We start from the raw sequence: 23,002 nt of genomic DNA on the forward strand, positions 1-23,002 counted from the left end.
GGTCAGGAGCTCAAGACCAGCCTGGCCAACATGGCGAAACCCCGTCTCTACTAAAAATACAAAAATAGGGCATGGTGGCATGCACCTGTAATCCCAACAACTCGGGAGGTTGATGCAAGAGAATTGCTTGAACCTGGGAGGCAGAGGTTGCAGTGTGCCGAGATCACGCCATTGCACTCCAGCCTGGGCAACAGAGTGTCAACTGTCTCCAATAATAACAATAATAATAATAATAATAATAATAAAATGCTAGCTATTTTAGCTATCCACATTGTGTTAAATCTAAGCACAGAAATGGGCAGTTTCTCTTGTATCTTTGAGTCTTCATTCTGAAGGCTCCCATGTCATGTAAAACTATGATCAAACAAATTTATATGCCTTTTCTCCTAAAAAAAAAAAAGCTATTTTAAATTATAATATTTAATATTATACAGTCATGAGTCACTTAAATGATGGGAATATGTTCTGAAAAATGCTTTAGGCAATTTCATCATTGTGTGAACATCAAAGAGTGTACTTACACAAAGCTAGATGCTCTTTGTATTTATATATATTTTTTCAGATGGAACACCAAATATCCCAGCACCATTAATGAATATCATTTCTCCTGCTTGATCTACTATGCCAATATCAAATGCCTTATATGAGGTTACTATATATGCTCCATTATAATCTTATGGGACCACCATCGTCTGTGTGGTCCATTGTTGATCGAAATGTTGTTATGACTGATATTATTATTGCCTTCAGTCAAATTTCTGGACTTGTTTATGTAAACAAAGTTATTATAGATTTAACTTAGAGATTTAAAGGTCAATGCATCACATTATGTAGATCAGTGTTCTCAAATTTTAATGTGCAAATGGATTACCTGGAAAGCTCATTAAAATTAAAATGGAGAATTTGATTTACTGAGTCTGCAGTAGGGCCAGAGTCTAATTTCTAACAAGGTCCCAGGTGCTGCTGGTCTGTGAACCACACTTGTAAAAATATAAGTCGCAAAAATACAAACCCAACTGAATAGAAAAAATTCTGTTTTTGAGTCCCATCTGAAAGTTTATGATGCCCTTGCTTACTGTAATGACAGATACCATATGTGAACATGAAAAATATTTCGGTTTTATACCATGTGATATAAGATGATTATATTTGGGTTCCTATATGTCAGAGGCATAGGAATATTACAATGTAAGTAACTTGTTTTGGTGATACTGATATAAACTAATTTATGTGGTGTTCATTATTGACAACATAATCCCTTATGCATATCAAAGTATTTTAATTTAATAGAAGCTCTGAGAAATAATCCAACATTATGAAGTAGTGAAATGTGAATCAATGTAATTTCAAACACTGTCATTTTCAAAAATTTTTTAAAATGTAAGTGGGCCAGACACGGTGGCTCACGCCTGTAATCCCAGCACTCTGGGAGGCCAAGGCAGGCAGATCACCAGAGGTCAGGAGTTCGAGACCAGACTTACCAACATGGTGAAACCCTGTCTCTACTAAAAATACAAAAAAATCAGCTGGGCATGGTGGCGTGCACCTGTAACCCCAGCTACTTGGGAGACTGAGGCAGGAGAATCGCTTGAACCCGGGGCGCAGAGGTTGTAGTGAGCCAAGATCGCGCCATTGCACTTCAGCCTGGGTGACAGAGCAAGACTCTGTCTCAAAAAGAAGGAAAAAAAAAAAAATTAAGTGGTGATAGGTAAAACGAAAATTTGCTGAAACTAATTTTAGTTATTTTTATGGCTCCCTGATATAACTGCACTTATTTCCAACTTAAATTTTTCTTCTGGTTTCATAATTATTTCCTTTTGCAATTATGGATTTCCTATACTTTGTTCAGGCTTTTGGTACTAGAGTCTCTTTAACATTTTAGTGTTCTATATTAATTTTCTAATAGAGAACTATGTATCTCATTTTTAGAGCAAAAGAATCTAAAGGCCAGGCATGGTGGCTCACGCCTGTAATTCCAACACTTTGGGAGGCAGAGGCCAGTGGATCACGAGGTCAGGAGTTCGAGACCAGCCTGACCAAGATGGTGAAACCCCATCTCCACTAAAAATACAAAAATTAGCCAGGTGTGGTGTCAGGCACCTATAATCCCAGCTACTCAGGAGGCTGAGGCAGGAGAATTGTTTGAACCTGGGAGGCGGAGGTTGCAGTGAGCCGAGATCATGCCACTGCACTCTAGCCTGGACGACAGAACAAGATTCCGTCTCAAAAACAAAACAAAACAAAAAAACAAAAAAAGAATCTATTTTTTAAGATTAGATTCTAATCTAAAATTTATTTTTTTTTAAAGACAGGGTCTTGTTCTGTCACCCAGGCTGGAGTACAGTGACATGATCACGGCTCACTGCAGCCTTGACTTCCAGGCTTAAGCGATCCTCCCATCTTAGCCTCCTGAGTAGCTGGGACTATCGGTGTGTGTCACCATGCCCAGCTGATTTTTGTATTTTTTGTAGGGACGGGGTTTCATCATGTTACGCAGGCTGGTCTTGAACTTCTGCGCTCAAGTGGTCTGCCTGCCTCAGACTCCAAAAGTGCTAGGATTACAGGTGTGAGCCACCGTACCTGGCCAGATTCTGGGAATTTCAGATGGTAATGTAAAATGGCACAGCTACTTTGAAAAACAGTCTGGCAGTCCCTCAAAAAGTTTAGTTGCTATATGACCCAGCAATTCCACTCCTAGGTATATGCCCAGGAGAAATAAAAACATATGTTCATACAAAAATTTGAACTCAAATTGTTCATAGCAGTATTATACAAAATAGGCAAGAGAGTGGAGACAATCCAAATTCCCATCAACTGGTGAATGAAGAAACAAAAATGTGATATACCCATACAATGGAATAATATTCAGCAATAAAAAGGAATGATGTTCTAATACATACTACAACATGGATGGACCTTGAAAACATTATGCTGAATAAAAGAATCCAGGCACAAAAGGACAAATGTTGTATGATTCCACTTAAATGAGGTACCTAGAATAGTCAAATTCAGAGACAGAAAGTAGAACAGTTGTTATCAGGAGCTTGGGAAGGGGAAGAAGAAATGGGCAATGACTGCTAATGGGCATGTGATTTCTTTTGGGAGTGATAAAAAAGTTCTAAAATTATATAGTGATGATGGCTGGAAAACTCTGTAAGTATACTAACAACCACTGGGTTGTGTACCTTAAATGGGCAAATTTTATGGTACGTGAACTCTGTGTCAATTTTTAAAAGTGAGAATTCTCACTCATAGGTGGGAATTGAACAATGAGAACACTAGGACACAGGAAGGGGAACATCACACACTGGGGCCTGTCGTGGGGTGCGGGGAGCGGGGAGGGATAGCATTAGGAGATATACCTAATGTAAATGATGAGTTAATGTGTGCAGCACACCAACATGGCACATGTATACATATGTAACAAACCTGCACACTGTGCACATGTACCCTAGAACTTAAAGTATAATTTAAAAAGTGAGAATTCTATAATTTCTACCATTTGTCATCAATACAAAAGTTAAGAACTAAAATTAATAATGGTATACCTCTGAGTCCTCTCTCACTGACATTAATCTACCATAACAATTTAGACATGTGTTTAGTAAAATCTTTTACTCAGCTTCAGGGAGTCTAAAAAGGGAATATTACTATTTGATATCTTTCATTCTAATCAGGATAGCAAAGATTAATTATATTGTCTAGAAATTGGTTGTAAAACTTTTCAATTGTTATTTCAAGCAAAAAATTTCATCTGGGCATTTTCCAGTTTAATTCAAGGCCAGGTTCAATTCTGGTTCAAAAGAACAATTTCACATAATTAAATTCCATCGAATACACAGTTTTTGTTTCAATTCAAAGGTAAGAGCTGTCAGGAAATACGAAAACTTTGTGACGGCTCTGGAGTCAGTTTAATTTGAATGCCTAAATATAAAATTACAGTTAAAATCCTATTACTTATTTCAATTATTTTGTTTTTAAAAGAGCACTGGTTTCCCCCATTATATAAATACATAGCTACATACATACATTCTTATTGTAAAAACAACTTATAAACCCAGGAAAGCACAATGGAAACAAAAATCACATTTATCCTACCACCCAAAGATAATCACTGTTAAAATTTTGGTTCATGTCCTATCAGGAATCTTATTCATATACAAAAACAATATATACATGGTATAAATTCAGATACATTTCTTTATAAAATGTTGATCACAGTATATATATAGCTTTTCAGCTTTTTTTTTTTTTCATTTGACAAAATATCTCAGCCAGCTTCCTGTGGCATTAATTATCTTTAATGCCATAATGTTTTATGACTTCATAGCATGTCATCATGAGTTATTTATAGTTGTACCATGAGTTATTTATTGTTTCCAGTTTTTAAATATCATAAGCAATTATATAAACATCCTTATGCATCTTTGTATACACTGTTGGCTACCTCCATAGGACTTATTTGCAAAAGTGGAATTACAGTGCCTAAGAATCATCTCTCATTGATAAATGCCTAAAGCAGCGCAAAATGGAAGTAAAAGAACATTAGGGTAATCAAAGAAAAAATGATAATTACCTGACAAGGTAGCATCAAATCCCATGTCTTCTATTGCTCCTCTCAAGGTTTCTGGAGAGGTTAGTAAAGGATCATACTCAACAGTCCCATTGCTATTTGCAAGGGAGACTCGTATGGATTTTACACCTGGTTTTTTTGATATGACACCCTCAATAGACTGCACACAGGAATTACAAGTCATGCCATCAATGTTTATCACAGTTTCTTGTGTCAGAGGCTGGCTAACTACATTCAAATGAGTCTTCTGAACAGATGAGCTGGAGGGAGAGTTTGAGGTACTCTCAACTTCACTTGCGATACTAACTCTATATTGCCCCGGTGATACAGCCTCTATTGCTTTTCTCAGGGATTCTGGAGTGACTGAGCTTGCATTATACTTCACAGTGGCAGACCTATTCTCTAAAGAAACTACTATGCTGCTTACATATTGGAGTGCAGATAAAGTACTTTCAATATTTGACACACATGATTTACAATGCATGCCATCAATGATGAAAGTGGCTGTTGAATTATTGGTATATGATGGGCTCCTTTGCTGTGAACCTTCTGAGGATTTAACTGGTGTGTTCTTTAGACGTTCTACATCAATAGCTCCCAATTTGAGGTACTTGGGCTGCTTTTTGACAAATGCTGGAAAGCCCATAGCTTCAATCTGCTTTTTCATTTCCTCTACTGAGATAAGATGAGGTTGATAAACAATGGTAGCTTCTTGATTGTCCAGGGAGACTAGTTAATAAAAAGAAACATAATTAATTTAGTTATTCCTGGGCTACTTCAGAAAACATCCTGTTTTCTAAATAACCACAAATAATTGTTTCTTTCTCATTCTTGTCATCATCTTTTCTTAATTTTTTTTTCTTTTCAGAAAATGTTATTAGCATAGACTAGAAACAAGTAAGAGATAGGACCACTGTAGCTATGGTCTCCAAGTTTCTCCATGCCTGAGTAAAATATATTAGAGGTAAAGAGTACGCTAGTCATGTTGTGTTAAGAACCCTGAATTCCATGAATTGCCAACCCAGCTGCCTTTAATTATAATCATTACTTTCCTGACATTAATCCTGGGAATATGCTGTACCTCAATGATACAGCAAGCACTCTAGTCCCATGGATTCAAAATTCATGCTTAAGAAGAAAGGAGGGCCGGGCGCGGTGGCTCACGCCTGTAATCCCTGCACTTTGGGAGGCCAAGGCGGGTGGATCACGAGGTCAGGAGATCGAGACCATCCTGGCTAACACGGTGAAACCCCGTCTCTACTAAAATACAAAAAATTAGCTGGGCGCGGTGGCGGGCGCCTGTAGTCCCAGCTACTCAGGAGGCTGAGGCAGGAGAATGGCATGAACCTGGGAGGCGGAGCTTGCAGTGAGCCGAGATGGTGCCACTGCACTCCAGCCTGGGCAACAGAGTAAGACTCAAAAAAAAAAAAAAAAAAAAAAAAAAGAAGAAAGGAAAAAGTTAAAAGATCAAAACAGACACCTAAGCCTTACAAAACAATCAAACAACACCAGATACATTACCTTTAATTCGCTGAACACCTTGCAGTTTCCCAATCTTTCCTTCAATGGTGCTAGTACATGAATGGCAGGTCATCCCTTCCACTTTCATCTTCAGCATGACTTCACCAGCTTGAGCCATACTATGATCTTCACAAGCTCCTGACTTTTTCTCCAGTGTTCCAGTATCTAAACTGAGATCTGGAACTAGCTCTTTTATCTGATTGGCATTCACTATAGAAGGGATTATTGTCACTGCTACAGCTCTTTGCTGAGGGTAAATTTTAATGTGTGTCACACCCTTGGTCTTGAGCAATGTGCTTTGGATATGGTCCCATGGCAAAGCCAGTGAAGCCGTAACAGTCAGAAACAAGGTGTCAGTTAAAACAGGGAGAGGGTCAGGATTATGGAGAATAGCATCAAAGCCCATGTCATCAATAGCTTCCTGTAGGGTCTTTGGAGTCTGTAGTTTAGGGTCATAAATAATAGTTGCATTTTTTTCTTCCAGTGATACCTTTTGGAAGGAAATTCCAAAAGTCAGTTTAATTAAATTCTATCACATAGGATTTAAAATATCAATCATCACACCACATTCAAGAAGAGTGAGACAACTCAATCTAATGGAGTTTCCCTATTAGTTTTCATTTTTCCTCTTCTTGTTAGAAAGAAACATAAAATGTCTTGTGTACCTACAAGAATGGTAAAGTTATATATGCAGACATATGTGACTATGGTACCTATCAGGCATTTGAAACATGTATATTGACAAACACACCCTAGAATTTCACAACAGAGTACAAACTACTCTTTCCTTCCACCTCCTTTCATAAATTACTCCAACACTTCACACTCTACCAACTGAAAAGGTTATACATGAAACAGGATCAGCTCCAGAAAAACAAAAGGTAGTATGAAGTTTAATCTTTTAAAATGTTCAATTTCCTAAAAATATGTATAACTATCATATATCATTTTTAAAAAATAAAAATAATGTTCAATTGGGATAACTTTGTTGGCAAGAAAAAGTATAAACATGCCAGTTTATGAGTGAAGGCAGTATTCATAGGATTTTATAGCATATACTCCTATATCCCCCTAAGTCACTAGAGCATACTATTAGTTTTGTTCAAAATAAGAACATCTTTATTGTTTTGCCTAATTAGATGATAAAACAATTATTATATTCTTAAAGCTTAGTTACTGCATATAATTTAACTACTGTCATGACTGCATCTCTTTGGCTGACATCTTACAAAGATTCATGATGAAGATACATACACACACACACACACACAGACACACACACAAATACCCGGTTGGGAGTCAAAACATTTAAATTCCAGCATCAATTCTCCACTTATTAGCTAACCACACTTATTAGTTCTACCATCTGAAAAATGAGAAAATATGTCCTATTATCTTCCAGGGCTATTATAAGGATCATATGAGTAAGTAGATAGGAAAGTTCTTTGTAACAGCGTGAATTTATAAAATTAAACATTGAGCAACTACTATTTATTGAGCACTTATTATGTGTGTCAGGAACTGGGATTCTCAGAATACAAAGCTAACCATGTCACAGGAACAATAGGACAAAGAATACAGAAAAGGGATACCCATTCATCCCTGGGAATAGGGGTCAGAAAAGTCTTCTTAGGAGAGATAATACCTGAGTGTTAAAGGACAAACAGGAATCAGCAAGGATATATGAGGCAGGGAATTTCAGACGAATGGAAACAAAAAAGTAGAGAAAGGTAAGAGGCTTGAGAATTCAGCAACTGCTCTATTATGGGGTTCTATATGCCAATTATGGTTGTGATTTATCCTATAGGTAATAGAAAGCCATGGAAAAGTTAAGCAGAGAATTATGTGATTAGATTTTCATTTTAGAGAACGATCATTCTGGAGGCAATGTGGAAGATGACAGTGGAATAGGGTGGAGTGATACAGGAGGGAGGACTATCAGCTAGGAGGCTACTGCAACAGTAGTGCAATAGAGGGTCTGAATTAAGACATGAATATTGGGGACAAAGAGAAAAGAGGCAGCTCCAAGACACACTTAGGAGGATAGGGCCTCCTAACAAGATGTATAGGGTAAAGGAGGTGACTTGAATGACTTAAAGGTATCTGGTTTGGGCCAGTGGATAGATAGATGGTGGCGCCATTAACTGATATCAGAAAGAGAGGAGGAAATCAGGAAGAAATTAAGAAGTTAAAGTGGAGGGAAAGGAGAGATGATAAATTCAGTGCTGGACCTATTGATTTTTGAGATGGCAGTAGGATATTAATATTCAAAAAGCAGTTAAATATGGGTGTTATTAATTTCTAGTGAAAAGCTTTGCTCTATAAAATAAAAACTCAAAGATATAAGTAATTCAGCATAGAAAATATCTCTTAAAATTGTCTACAATAGTTAGTTAAATCTTTCACTTATTTTAATGAACATATTTTTATTTCTTCCTTTAGCTTGATAATTGATGACTGTGTATTTGGGTGAAAATGTAAAATGTACCCATGGCATGGAAAGTTTCTAAGACTCTGATAATTCTACTTGGCTAGTTGGTTCTTAGGGATGGAGGAAATCACTAGCATAAATGATCCAAAACAGAAGTGGAGAAATAATTTATATTTGGTTTTGGATTATACTATATAACATTTTCCATGAAAAAAAAATGCAGAATAGTCAAACCACGTATAGTTGAGACATATACTACTGAAAGAGATGCAATATAACAGTAGCCACCATCAAATGAAGGCTTTTGTGTCCTTGTGTTTTTAGAGGGCCTCTTTTAAACTTTAATTTCACTCCCCTGAGGTGATTTTAGGATTAAGAAAATGACTGTAAATAATTTAAACTTTCCGACTAATGGGGAAGATGGAGAACAGAACAGTGGTTTCCAGGGGTTAGAGGTAGGGAAAATGGTAGCAAGAGGGAGTTTTTTAGGGGTAACAGGGCTGCACTATGTCCTGATTGTGTTGGTGTTAAACAAATCTATACATGTGTTAACATTCACAAAACTAAAACAAAAAATTCATAGAACTATATACCTAAAAAAGTCTATTTTACCAGATGATTATTTTTTAAACAAAAAAAATTATTAAATAAGATTAAAAATTCAGTTCCTTGGTTGCACTAGCCAAATTTCAAGTGCTCATTGGACAATGTGGTTAGCCCTACCAGACAGGGCGGATACACAGTATTTCCATCATCACAGACCATTCTTGGGTGGTATTGCTCTAGGTACTACTATACTTCTTCTGATAAAGTACCAAGGTAAAGGATTCTTGCCCTTCAAATACGTTGTATCTGGCACATCTTAAACAAGACCTGGTTCCCCTGTACCCACCCGCTCCCCAAAAATATCAATTTGCCAACATAGCCAGTCAGAAATTGTTCTCATTTTAAAAGCAAAAATCACTTCGTCAGGCCAGGTGGCACACGCCTGTAATCCTAGCACTTTGGGATGCCAAGGTAGTTGGGGAGATAGCTTGAGCTCAGGAATTCCAGACCAGTCTGGGCAACATGGTGGAACCCTGTCTCTACAAAAAGTACAAAAATTACCCAGGCATGGTGGCACACTCCTGTAGTCCTAGCTACTCAAGGGGCTGAGGTGGGAGGATTGCCTGAGCCCGAAGGTCAAGGCTGCAGTGAGCCAAAATCGTGCCACTGCACTCCAGCCTGGGTGACTCTGTCTCAAAAAAAAAAAAAAAAAAAAAAAAAAAAATCACTTTGTCACTGGATGGTTTGCTATACTTTCTAACTGCTTTAGCCTATCTTTTATTTATAAAAGGCATAAGAAAACTATGCATAAAATTCTGTACAAAAGAGAAGTCAGAGTACCCTATGCTATTTGCACACTGCAGATGAGAAAACACTTCCTTTAGTAAATTCTATTTCTGTTTTAAAAACTGACCAACCACACTCAGCACAAACAAAAGTATCCGTCTTCAGGGTTAACAGCACTCAACTTTTCCTCTGAATGTTAGATAGCAAAGAGACTTTTCAAACCTAAGGTCTCAAAGGAAACAAATTTACAGTACAGCTCTGGGTGCTAAATCTTTGGGCAGGAAGTCAAAATGGTACTTATAGGCCAGGCACGGTGGCTCACACCTGTAATCCCAGCACTTTGGGAGGCTGAGGCGGGTGGATCACTTGAGATCACAGTTTGAGGCCAGCCTGGCCAAGGCAGGGAAACCCGTCTCTACCAAAAATACAAAAATTAGCTGGGCGTGGTGGCGCATGCCTGTAATCCCAGCTACTCGGGAGGCTGGGCCAGGAGAATCACTTGAACCCGGGAGGCGGAGGTTGCAGTGAGCCAAGATTGTGCCACTGCACTGCAGGCTTGGCGGCAAAGCAAGACTTCGTTTCCAAAAAAAAAAAAAAAAAAGGTACTTACGTATTCAACAAATATTTACTGAATGCTCATTATGTGCCCGGCAGTATGCTAGCTGCTAGAGATACAATGGTGAGCATTTCCAGGCAAACTGCATACAGCTGGAAAGTGCTGGCGGCAGTCTGATTCTGGGGTCTGTGCTGCTCTCCTTTCATACGTCCTCTAACCCCAACCCCTGCCCCAAAAATAATCTCCCTTCCCTGCCCTATCCCACCTTCCTCATTCCCCACATTGCTCCAATATTTCAACAGCTTGTCTTTTTCTCATAATCTTTTTTAGGAGCTAAGGCTGTTATTTTTATTTTCAGAGGAACTATTTTTCCATTATATCAACCGTTCCTCTGGGCCAGAGTGGTGACTCATGCCTGTAATCCCAGCACTTTGGGAGGCCAAGGTGGGTGGATCACTTGAGACCAGGAGTTCAAGACCAGCCTGGCCAACATGGTGAAACCCCATCTCTACTAAAAATATAGAAATTATCTGGGCATGGTGGTGGGTGCCTGTAATCCCAGCTACTCAAGAGGCTGAGGCACAAGAATCGCTTGAACCAGGAGGCGGAGGTCGCGCCACTGCACTCCAGCCTGGGCAAGAGAGTAAAACTCTGTCTCAGGAAAAAAAAAAAAAAAAAAAAAAAAAAAGTTCCTCTGAAAATAAATGTAACAGCCTACAAATTATAAATATAGCTTATAGGAAAGACTGAAGATGGAGGACTATTCACTGTTATTTTGATGAAGGCAGTTGTGGGAGAGAAAAAAGTAAAATATACCAAACGTACTGTGTGGCCTTCATAGTATTAATGGTGGTGTAGAGTGCTGTCACAGGGATTGTAAAGATCCTTTATTTTAATCTTTGTGGTGTTCTGTGTCTCTTGAAATGTCAAACATGAAATTCAGGCACAGTATACTTTATTTGCATATGATTTCTGCATAATTTGCATAAACCCACAAAGACTGCATCTTCTATTCTTAGGCAATATGAAAGCTAGAACCTTAAACAAATCACCCTACCTCTGAGGGCTTCAGTTTCCTGAGACTAGATAAAATAATCTTTTCAGTTCTAACTTTCTATAAAAACTAAAAAACTATGTTACTACCACTTCTTAAGTTGTCATCAGTACATGTTTTCTCTTCTGTATTCTTTCTTATTTGATAAGGAAAGGTGCTATAATCTGAGAGTGTCCCTCAAAAATTCATATGTTGAAATCCGAATTCCCAAGGTGATAATATTGGTGGGGGGGCCTCTGGGAGGTGATTAGATAATGAAGACAGAGCCCTCAAGATTGGGATTTGTGCCCTAATAAAAGAGGTCCGAGAGAGCTACCCTGTCCCTTCCACCATGTGAGGACACAGGGAGAAGGTGTGCCATACATGAACCAGGAAGTCAATCCTCACCAGACACCAAATTTGCCAGCACCTTGATTTTGGACTTCCCAGCTTCCAGAATTGTGAGAAATACATTTCTGTTGTTTATAAGCCACCCACTTTATGGTATTTTCTTATAGGAGCCTGAACAGACTAAGACAAAGGTGATCCAGGTTCCTATATGAAGGCCAGGAAATTGAATAAATTGCCCAAGGAACCCAACAAGAAAATGAAAGAGCTAGGATTCAAATGCAGGTGTATGTAACTCCAAAATCTACACTCTTTCCATCTATAAATGATTAGGCTAGATAATCTACAATTTCCTTGGAAAACTAAAATTCTATGCCTATGTTTGAGCAATGTATGGCTTATAAATAATCTGAACAATATACAATATTTCTAGTGTTTGAACCAAATTTTAGTTGTTTTTTCCCCTCACATTTCACATATTCTCCCATGCTAGTTTAAATTTGAAATGGTTTTAAAACATATTTGAGTTTTTAACAGAACTGACAATCAGAACATTCTAGTATTTCCACATTTTAAAAAGTCACTACGGGAAAATAACTTAGCTCAAGTTTTAGCACAGTGAAATTCCTTTTAATCCCCCAGGAATCAATTTATACATGATCATAATAAGTTCAGGTTAGCATGCTGCTCAGTGTGGGAGTCTTCAGATAGTTTAAAGCTTACTTTCTTACACTTTCATATAACAACTCAACATAAAGGTAATAAGAGATTTTTCACAGCTTGAAAGGATTGCTATTTTATAGATGTGGAGACTGAAATCAGAAAAGTGAGATGATTAATCAATTATCCCGAATTTCTAATATGTTTGATTCACCACCCATAATATACTTTTGAATCAACTAAAAACTATTTATAATAAACAAAACGATCCTCATTTATAATACATACAGTCTCAATACAAATTACATTATGGTTTGTTGAAAAATAAAATGTGTTTACATTAATAGGGCAACACTCTATTTGATATTTCAATATAGAATATTGAAAATTAAAATATCATAAGAGGAAGCCATCAAGCTCCATGAACATTTATCCTATTTGAGTAACCTAAATAAAGGTTACCACTTTAAAACTTTTAAATCAGATTATAAACTAGAAAAAGACAATTCTTAAAAACTAATAATAGTTCAAAATCAATCTAAAACTTCAAAAATCAAATATTTTAAGATGAAAAAGATGCAGATTCTGTTAGTTTTTATTACATTGTAGTATTGCTTTTCGCGAACTAAACTATCTTTAAACTGAGTACTTTGTCAGAATTCTCATTTCTAATATATTCTCATTCTCTCTCTCTCGCTTTCTTTCTCTCTCTCTTTTTAAAAGACAGGGTCTTGCTATGTTGCCTAGGCTGTTCTCAAACTCCTGTTCTCAAGCAATCCTCCCACCTTGGCCTCCCAAAATACTGGGATTACAGCATGAACCACTATGCCTGGCCATTTCTAATGTATTTTCACTTTGCTTCAAAAATTATACAACAAATGTATGATTGTTTGCTATAAAAATATAAATACAAAAATATACAAAAGAAATAGTGAAAGTCCCTCTTTACACCATTCCTTCACTGCTAATTTTTTTATCTTGGATTTGACCTTCCCCTGATCCTCAGAATAGAGTTCAACTAAATCAGAAACCTAATCCTCTTTGAAGCTGATTCTACATCTTCATAGATAAATGATTATTACCTACTAATTTATAATAATAAAAATGCCTATGTTACCCTAATATAGTATTGGTGACAGAGCACCAGTTTGAAAAACAGAATATTCAATGCACTGTCATTTGCCATAGAAAAAGCTAAGAAGCCAAAAAAAGAGTCCCACATAGAAAGAAAAAATATTAGATGGGTCTCTATATATTGATGTGGAACAATATCTAAGATACATTTGCTAATTTAAAAAAAAAGCAACGTGCAGAATGATGTGCATAGTATGCTTCCATTTTTAGAAAGAGTACACACACACACATCAAGTATATATATTGATGTACATGTAAACAGTTTTGGCCAGGCACGGTGGTTCACGCCTGTAATCCCAGCACTTTGGGAGGCTGAGGCAGGCGGATCACCTGAGGTCAGGAGTTCGAGACCAGCCTGGTCAACATGGCACAAAACCCGTCTCTACTAAAAGTACAAAAATTAGCCAGGCATGGTGGCAGGCACCTGTAATCCCAGCTACTCAGGAGGCTGAGGCAGGACAATCACTTGAACCTGGGTGGCGGAGGTTGCAGTGAGCCGAGATCGCACCACTGCACTCCAGCCTGGGCGACAAGAGCGAGAGACTCCATCTCAAAAAATTTAAAAAAAAAAATTTGTATATTAATAGTCTTTCTGGAAGGATACATATACATAGGACAACTGGTTTTCCTTGGGAGAGGAATTTTACTCTGTATATGTGTTACTTTTTCAATAATAAAAACACCAATTAATTGTAAGGGGAGTAACGAATGTATTTATTGATCCAAAGGAGGAATTTAGTAACTGCTAGCATTTATGTAGTCATTTTTATTTTATTTTATTTTATTTTATTCTATTTTATTTTATTTATTTATTTATTGAGTTGGAGTCTTGCTCTGTTGCCCAGGCTGGAGTGCAGTGGCATGATCTCAGCTCACTGCAACCTCTGCCTCCAGGGTTCCAGCGATTACCCTGCCTTGGCCTCCTGAGTAGCTGGGATTACAGGCGCACGACACCACGCCCGGCTAAAGTTTTGTATTTTAAGTAGAGACGGGGTTTCAACATGTTGGTCAGGCTGGTCTCGAACTCCTGACCTCGTGATCCGTGATGTGGTCATTTTTCTAAAGGATAGTCTATATTAAGAGAATGGACTATAGCCTTTATCTAATCAAAGGGGAAAAGCACTTAAAAAGTTAGCATTGTAAGTTTCAGGGACAAACTAATTTGTTAATAAGGCATTAACCTTTGGAATCATTCAGTACTTATATCTTATTAAATTTGTTTTTACATTTCTACTTTCAAAAAGGCCAAACAACCCCAGAGAAAGATCTTCACATTATCTGCCTATTTTACTTTTCCTTTGAACAGACTACCGGGGTGATTAAATTAAACTTCAGGTTAATCCCTTTAAAGTCTACAGTCTTAACACTGGCAGGACAAACAAGAAGATTACATTTATGTACTATATAACTTAGGACACAATTTCCAAAATGTATTTAAATTCTAAAGTTGCAAAGGCAAACAGTCATATTCTATTTATTCCAAAATTAGAGATTTCCTGACTATTCACTCTCTTTGAATTCTGTTAATTAAAGCTCTAATCTGTTCTGCTGTTGCATTTTCCAATAAAACAACTTACTCAATTTAATATCACAATTATATTACTTCATTCCAAACACTACCAAGAGCTCCTTGACTTAGTTGAAACACTCTTCTCTCCAAATCTGGTTTCTAAATGAACTGCACCTCAGGCTTAATTATAATCCTAGAAGTTATGATACAGAAATATTATTTTTTGTGTACATTTCTTTTTTAACTTTTATTTTAAGTTCAGGGGTACATGTGCAGGTTTGTGATATAGGTAAACTTGTATCATAGAGGTTTGTTGTACAGATTATTCTGTCACCCAGGTATTAAGCCTGGTTCCCATTAATTATTTGCAGAAATTTTAAGCTTTAACATTCTTTAAAAAGTAATCAATATTTATGTATGATCATGTTGAACTACATTCTGACTATAAATTATGTTTGGGCAAAGACAGTTTTCTATATGATGTCTAGAAAGAGAGGAATTCACACTTTGTGGTGTCTGAAACTTAAACAATTTGAAGGGCCTTCTTTCAAAAAAAGAATACAAAACCATAAACAACAAAATTTTGTACCAGAGAAAATATTCCGAGCGCATTACAAAAATCATAAGTTATACGGCCAGGTGCAGTGGTTCACACCTGTAATCCCAGCACTCCGGAAGGCGGAGGGGGGCGGATCATCTGAGTTTGAGACTAGCCTGGCCAACATGGTGAAACCCCGTCTCTACTAAAAATACAAAAATTAGCCGGGCATGGTGCCGCGTGCCTGTAATGCCAGTTACTCGGGAGGCTGAGACAGGAGAATTGCTTGAACCCAGGAGGGCGAAGGTTGCAGTGAGCCGAGATCGCACCATCTCATTCCAGTCCAGACGACAGAGCAAGACTCTGTCTCAAAAAAAAAAAAAAAAAAAAAAAAAAAAAAAATTTAAATCAGGAGTTATAAGTTTTTAAAGCTAACAAATATCATAAAAATCCATAACAAAAACATTTTTATTAATAATGCCTGATATACCTCTCTGATACTTTCTTTTCCTATATTTTTGGCTGTATATTCTTTAGTGCCTCATTTGACAACTTTATAAAATCACTTGTATATAAAGAAAATAAAAATAGTTAAATCTTTTCTCTAGATAAATTTTTTTTTAATTAATGATAGTTTAGAAATGTTCCTTTCAACATAACAACTAGGCATTGATAAATTTTTAGAGCTGCTGTCAAATTTGAGAAAACTATTGAGTTTCTTTCATATATGAGCTGTAAGATTTCAGGGCATTTCAAATTTACTTGTGAAGTGACTAATCTTACATATTCTTTGAACTGGTAACATTCATTTACCAGTTTTACACTGAGCCCCACACCTTCATGTCATGATGCTTAGTGAGTTGGCACCATGAGTAGTAGGGGTGTTCCAAGAAGCCATCCCTATATCAGAATTCCTTGCAAAAACTCCACTATACACAGAAGTGACAAAGAATCACCTATATAGTCAAATAGCCTACTAACCCCGAACTAAACATATCCCCAACTCAACCTCCCCTTAGTCACATCCCCAAAATGCTCATGGCCACTCCAATATCACGCTAACACAAAGGGGAGGTCTAACAGAAGAGTCATCGAAGTAGAAATGGACAATGGTCTTGAAGGGCTGTGGTTAAATTTTTTTTACTTTTTCAAATTGTACAAAAACACATGACCATGTAAACACACTGCTGATACTCCTTCTAGAGTCTTAGAAGGTCAATGCAAATGAGGAGCTCTGAAACTTAAGCTTAATTAACTTCACAGGAAATCTGTCTCTGGCCCTCGAAGACTTCACACTTAGTAAAATATTTTTTAAAAAAAGAAAAAAAAAGAATAAAGGTTACTAACATAAGGGCTTTTGACTGAAAGAGGAGAGGCAGAGTTGAAAAAGGCAGAATAAGTGTATTTTCTTTTATTTTTAGCAATGAAATTATGAATGTGCCCTGGAAAGTAGTCTTGAGTATCTGTCACTGGGATTTGTATAAATCACTGTTGACAACACAAAGTGCTTTCATATTATATTGCTGCTATTCTTCATTTTCAATGTAATCAAAATTCAATTGCATTTGTTTGACCTTAAACAGACCTTATTAAGCAGTGGTGAACTTTGGGAAGATGCAGTGGAAATAGTCATCTTATATATGACTGTGATGCAAACAGGCTGTTTTGGGAAGCAAGAATGTATTTGCAAATATCAAAGCAGAATCTAGTTTTATAGTTATGCATGGATATGTTGGCAGAGACAAATATTCACCTACAATAGTTTACTAGACAGAGAGTTGAGGGTTTTGGAAAATACTTTAGCTGTCAGTAGACAATAAGTACCTAAGTCACTTGGCAAAAAATTACATGAACTAGTTTCCAAATGGTTAAAACAGCTTTACTGCAATTAGCAGACACTACTATATAATTAGTAAGGTTCAGCTTCTGTTCTGGCCCTCAACACCAGCCCCACCTTAGATCAAGTGGAGGAGGTTTAATTAGTTTCATTTGAGGATAAATCAAATGCATGTGTCATACTTATTACTCATTGAAATTAAGCAACTCATTTTTAAAGCATTAGCACTGAGGTTGCAGAGCTACTTTTGCTATTCTCTTTCCTAATCAACAAACTGCAAAATATGCCTTTAACTTTTGCATAGATATGATTAAGGGGAAATATTTTTATATAAATTTGAATATTTTGAAGATAAATACATAAAATAATTATCTGTCATCTCTCAGCTTTTCCAACTTGGCTCTTTCCCCAAAGATCATTAAAGGCAACTGTATCCCTGTTCAGGGATGTTGCTGGGAAGAAGCAATGTGGGAGCCTCTAAGACTGCAGTTATGCCACGGTAGATGGTGAATACAAAACAAAAAACAAAACAAAACAAAAAAACTCTACCTTTGGAGCATGTGAAAATGGAAAGTTCATATCTAAGTATTCACATGGATGTCAACAGTACAGAAAACTTAGGAGAAGGAATACGTACTATGCAAATAAAACTTTTCTAGCCACAGCTATCAACATAGTCTTAGCTAATCAGAGTGTAGAGTCAAGAAATGAGAAATACTGCATTTTCCCTCACACAAATAGTAATATGGATCCAAAGTTTACTCTCTGGCCAAGATGAATATAAAACTTAGACATGGAAAAAATCACCTACAGTTCCAGATTAGGAAGAGAAGAATTGTCCACATATTAGCACCACACTTCATAGGACTCTTGAATTAAGGAAATGTATCAGACTTCATAGAGAGTAATGATGGGCTAATCAGCCAATTTTGGGTGATAAAAACAAGGCAAACTGAAACCAATCTACTCAAGATTTTATGAGAAATCAGAATTTTAGATAAGAATACTGCAGAGATAAAGTATAAATTCTGTATTTCACTAAAGAGCCAAGACCATTTTGAAATCTCTGAAAAATAAATGGTAAAAATTAATGTTTAGATCAAGAATAGTTAAAAAGTAGAGCTGTCACAAGTATCTGATCTGGAGACACAAAATATTCTAGTTCCAATGTAATCATTCATGCCCTTAAAAATATAATGAGCTTCTGATAATTAGAAAGAATCCATCATGTCCCTAATTTTGAATTTTGTGCTAAATCTGATGTCCAGTTGGACAAAGCTTTCATTATAAGGTAAACATCTGCTCCTGGTAGTATGTCAAAAAAATGTATTGCATGTGAATCTCAACTAGTCATAGGAAAACCATTTTAGTATTGATGCAAGATCAAATTCCAAAGGGGCATTAACTTCCCGCCAGTACTGTAATGAACATTGCATAAAAGCAAAATTACAGAGAACCTCCAGCAAATAGAATTACCGCCAATATAAAGTTGTTTTAATGATAAAATAACATTAAAATGATAAGTATATTACACAAATGAGAATACAACTCAGCTAAAATGACACATCCAATACTGACTCATTAAGGCCTGGCAGTAAAAATAAACATGTTTAAGAGTAAGCAATTCAGGCTGGGCGTGGTGGCTCATGCCTGTAATCCCAACACTGTGGGAGGTCGAGGCGGGAGGATCACCTGAGGTCAGGAGTTCCAGGCCAGCCTGGCCAACATGGTGAAACCCCATTTTTACTAAAAATACAAAAAATTACCCAGGAATGGTGACGTGCACCTGTAGTCCCAGCTACTTGGGAGGCTGAGGCACAAGAATCGCTTGAACCCAGGAGCCAGAGGTTACAGTGAGCTGAGATGGTGCCACTGCACTCCAGCCTGGGCGACAGAGTGAGATTCTATCTTAAAAAAAAAAAAAAAAAAAAAAAGTTAGCATAATATTTAAGCAAAAGCTTCTGTATGTTATTGTCAATACAGTAGGAATCCTCAAGCTTTTGGCATGAGATATTGTTAATTCTTTGGATCCTGAGATACAAGTTGGAGAGAAATAGGAAAAAAATATGTTCAAAAACAAACTAAATAAAGCATGGGAAAGAGTACTGAAATTATATATACTACAATTAGGGCTGAGAATTGTGAAGAGTGACAAGGGAAAGGGGCGGGTAGGGGTGGTGGCAGGGGGTGGCCGAAAGGCTTAGAAATGGAAACTGGTATGGAGATATACTACGAAGTTCCAATCCACTAGTCAGAGACATCTACCTTAACAGAATACAACAGGCAGGAAGGCGTAGACCAACTCTTAGGACCATCAGCAAAACACATTATTAACTTCAACTGATAAGAATGGCATGCAAATAAATAGGAAGGATTTTTCTAGGTGATGGGTATAGGGTAGATCCTTGTACTATTAATAGTTTCTCCACCTTTGTGTATGTTTGAAATTTTTAATGAAAAGTAAGTCTTCTTTGACCAAGTGAGGCTTATCCTGGGAATGCGTGGCTGGTTCAACATTTGAAAATCAATCAGTGTAATTCACCATCTTAACAGACTAAAGGAGAAAAATCATATGATCATCTCTATACACAGAAAAAGCACTTGACAAAATTCAACATCCATTCATGATGTTTAAAAAAACCCTCAGCAAACTAGTAATAGAAATAACTTCATTAATCTGACAAATAGCATCTACAAAACTCTACAACTAACACAATGCTAACAGTAAATGACTGAATGTTCCCCCCACCATCATTTACTCTCATCACTCCTAATCAAAATTGTAATGAAGGTTTGATAATACAAGGGAAAAAATAAAAGATATACAGACTACAAAGGCAGAAATAAAACTATGTGACCAGGCGCGGTGGCTCACACCTGCAATCACAGCACTTTAAGAGACCGAGGTGGACAGATCACTCAAGGCCAGGAGTTCAAGGCCACCCTGGCCAACACAGCGAAACCCCAACTCTACTAAAAAAACAAAAATTAGCCCGGTGTGGTGGCATGTGCCTGTAGTCCCAGCTACTTGGGTGGCTGAGGCATGAGAATCACTTGAACCCAGGAGGTGGAGGTTGCAGTGAGCCAAAATTGTGCCACTGTACTCCAGCCTGGGTCACAGAGTGACACTCTATCTTAAAACAAACAAACAAACAAACAACAACAAAAAAAACTATTTATATACCTTGATGACATAATTACATAGAAAATCCCAAGAAATCTACAAAAAAGCTAGTAGGTTTGATAAGTCAGTTTAGCTAGGTTCCAGGATACAAAGTCAACATACAAAAACCTCATAATGAACAACTGAAATTAAACTTAAATTTAAAATTTAAAAACAGTACCATGTATAACAGCATTCAAAAACATAAAGTACTTAAAAATAAATCTAACAAAATATGTACAGAAACTGCATGCTGAAAACTACAGATTGCTGATAAAAGAAATTAAAGAATACCAACATAAATAGACATATACTATGTGCATGGATTGGAAAACTCAATATTGTTAAGATGTTACTTCTGTCCAAATGGATCTGTAGAATAAACACAATCTCAATGAAAATCCCAGCAGATATTTTTATAGAAACTTATAAACTTTAGAATCCATATAAGATTCTAAAATTTATATAAGATTTAGAATCCATATAAGATTCTAAAATTTATATGGAAAGGAAAAGGGCCTAGACTAACCAAAACAATTTTGAAAAAGAAGAAAGAGTTAAGGAATCATACTATCTGATTTTGATACTTATTTTAATACTTATTATAAAGCTACAATAACCAAAACTGTGTGGTATTGGCCAAAGGACAGACATACAGATCAATGGAACAGAATAGCGCAGAAAGAAATAAACCAATAAATATATGGTCAATTGATTTTCAACAAAGGTTCAAAGGCAATTCAATGGAGAGAGAACAGACTTTTTAACAAATGATGCTGGGAAAAATGGATATTCATATCCAAAAAATATTAACTTCAACCAGTATCTAACAATGTATACAAGTTAATTCAAAATGGATCATAGACCTAAACGTTAAACCTAAAATCATAAAGTCTTTAGAAAAAGACATAGGAGAAAACTCTTTGTGACCTTGAGTTAGGCCATGATTTCTTAGATATACTAAAGCATAAGGCATAAAAGGAAAAAAGGTGGATAAACTGGAATTCGTCAAAAATAAAAACTTCTGCTCTGCAAAAGACACTTTTTAAGAGACTGAAAAGCCAAGCCACAGACTGGAAAAATGTATTTGTAGAACACATATCTGACAGAAGACTTATATTCAGAATATATAATCAAAATTCAGTAACAAGAAAACAAAAAAAAAACAACTAAAAATTTGGCCAAAGGGTTTAACACACATTTCACCAAAGAAGGTATACAAATGCCTAATAAGCACATGAAAAGATGCTCAACATCATTAGCCATTAAGGAAATGAGAATTAGTGACATAATATTACATACCCATTAGAATGTCTATAATTTAAAAGACTGACAATACAAATTGTTGGAGAGAATGTGGAGAAAATGGAACACTTTCAAAGTGGAACACAAACATTGCTGGTGGGAAGACAAAATGGTATTTCTACTGTGGTAAATCATTTGGCAGTATATCACTTACCAATGAGGACACCACATATGGGCTCTGTCACAACTATTCAACTCTGTGGTAGTGAAAAAAAGGGCTGTACACAATACGTAAATGAATGAGTGTGGCTGTGTTCTAATAAAACTTTACATTACTAAAACTTTACTTACACACACAAAAATTTGAATTTCACATGCTTTTCAAAAGTTCCTAAATATTTTTTTGTATTTTTTTTCAACCATGTAAAACTGTAAAAGGTATTCTTAGCTTATGAGCCATGTGAAAGCAGTTAGCAAACTGGGTTTGACCTGCAGATCATCATTTTCCAATCCCTGCCATATATGCATGAAGTTTCTTATGATAACCACAGGTACTTCATGCAGTATTCAGAAGGCTTTTTTATAACCTGAACTACATCTTTAACCACAGTGTATCTAGAATGTTGTTGATGCTCAAGGAATGTTAAACAATAATAGCGTCTTCAACTTAAAGTCCAAGAGTCTGAAAAAAACAAACAGAAAAACCAATGATAGAGTCTTTCTTAGGCATATCATACAAGGTGTACTAATAATTTTGGCTGGGCATGGTGGCTTACACCTGTAATCCCCACACTCTGGGAGGCCCAGGTGGGAGGATCACTTGAGTCCAGGAGTTTGAGATCAGCCTGGGCAACATAGTGAGATCCCCATCGCTACAAAAAATAAATTAAAAAATTAGCTGGCATGCAGCCGGGCGCAGTGGCTCACGCTGTAATCTCAGCAGTTTGGGAGGCTGAGGCGGGCAAATGACCTGAGGTCGGGAGTTCGAGACCAGCCTGACCAACATGGAGAAACCCTGTCTCTACTAAAAATACAAAATTAGCTGGGCGTGGTGGCACATGCCTGTAATCCCAGCTACTCGGAAGGCTGAGGCAGGAGAATTGCTTGAACCCGGGAGGCGG

The 23,002-nt window shown here is 36.8% G+C and overlaps 1 protein-coding gene across 2 annotated transcripts in view; it reads right to left on the bottom strand.

Annotated features, from left to right (window-relative positions):
• Window positions 1–23,002, bottom strand: part of ATP7A (ATPase copper transporting alpha) — a 144,086-nt gene that overhangs the window by 56,078 nt on the left and 65,006 nt on the right. The window contains exons 2-4 of one of the 2 annotated variants that reach the window (XM_007992137.3): window positions 22,096–22,563; window positions 6,095–6,584; window positions 4,577–5,302 (exon numbers count right to left, since the gene is read on the bottom strand). In XM_007992137.3, coding sequence (XP_007990328.2) covers window positions 4,577–5,302; window positions 6,095–6,500 — 1,132 coding nt within the window. In that variant the 5' untranslated portion in view covers window positions 6,501–6,584; window positions 22,096–22,563. The remainder of the gene's footprint in view (window positions 1–4,576; window positions 5,303–6,094; window positions 6,585–22,095; window positions 22,564–23,002) is intronic. The other variant, XM_007992136.3, reaches the window with a different exon arrangement.

This window comes from Chlorocebus sabaeus, chromosome X (genome assembly GCF_047675955.1).
Source record: "Chlorocebus sabaeus isolate Y175 chromosome X, mChlSab1.0.hap1, whole genome shotgun sequence".
Classification (NCBI taxonomy): domain Eukaryota; kingdom Metazoa; phylum Chordata; class Mammalia; order Primates; family Cercopithecidae; genus Chlorocebus; species Chlorocebus sabaeus.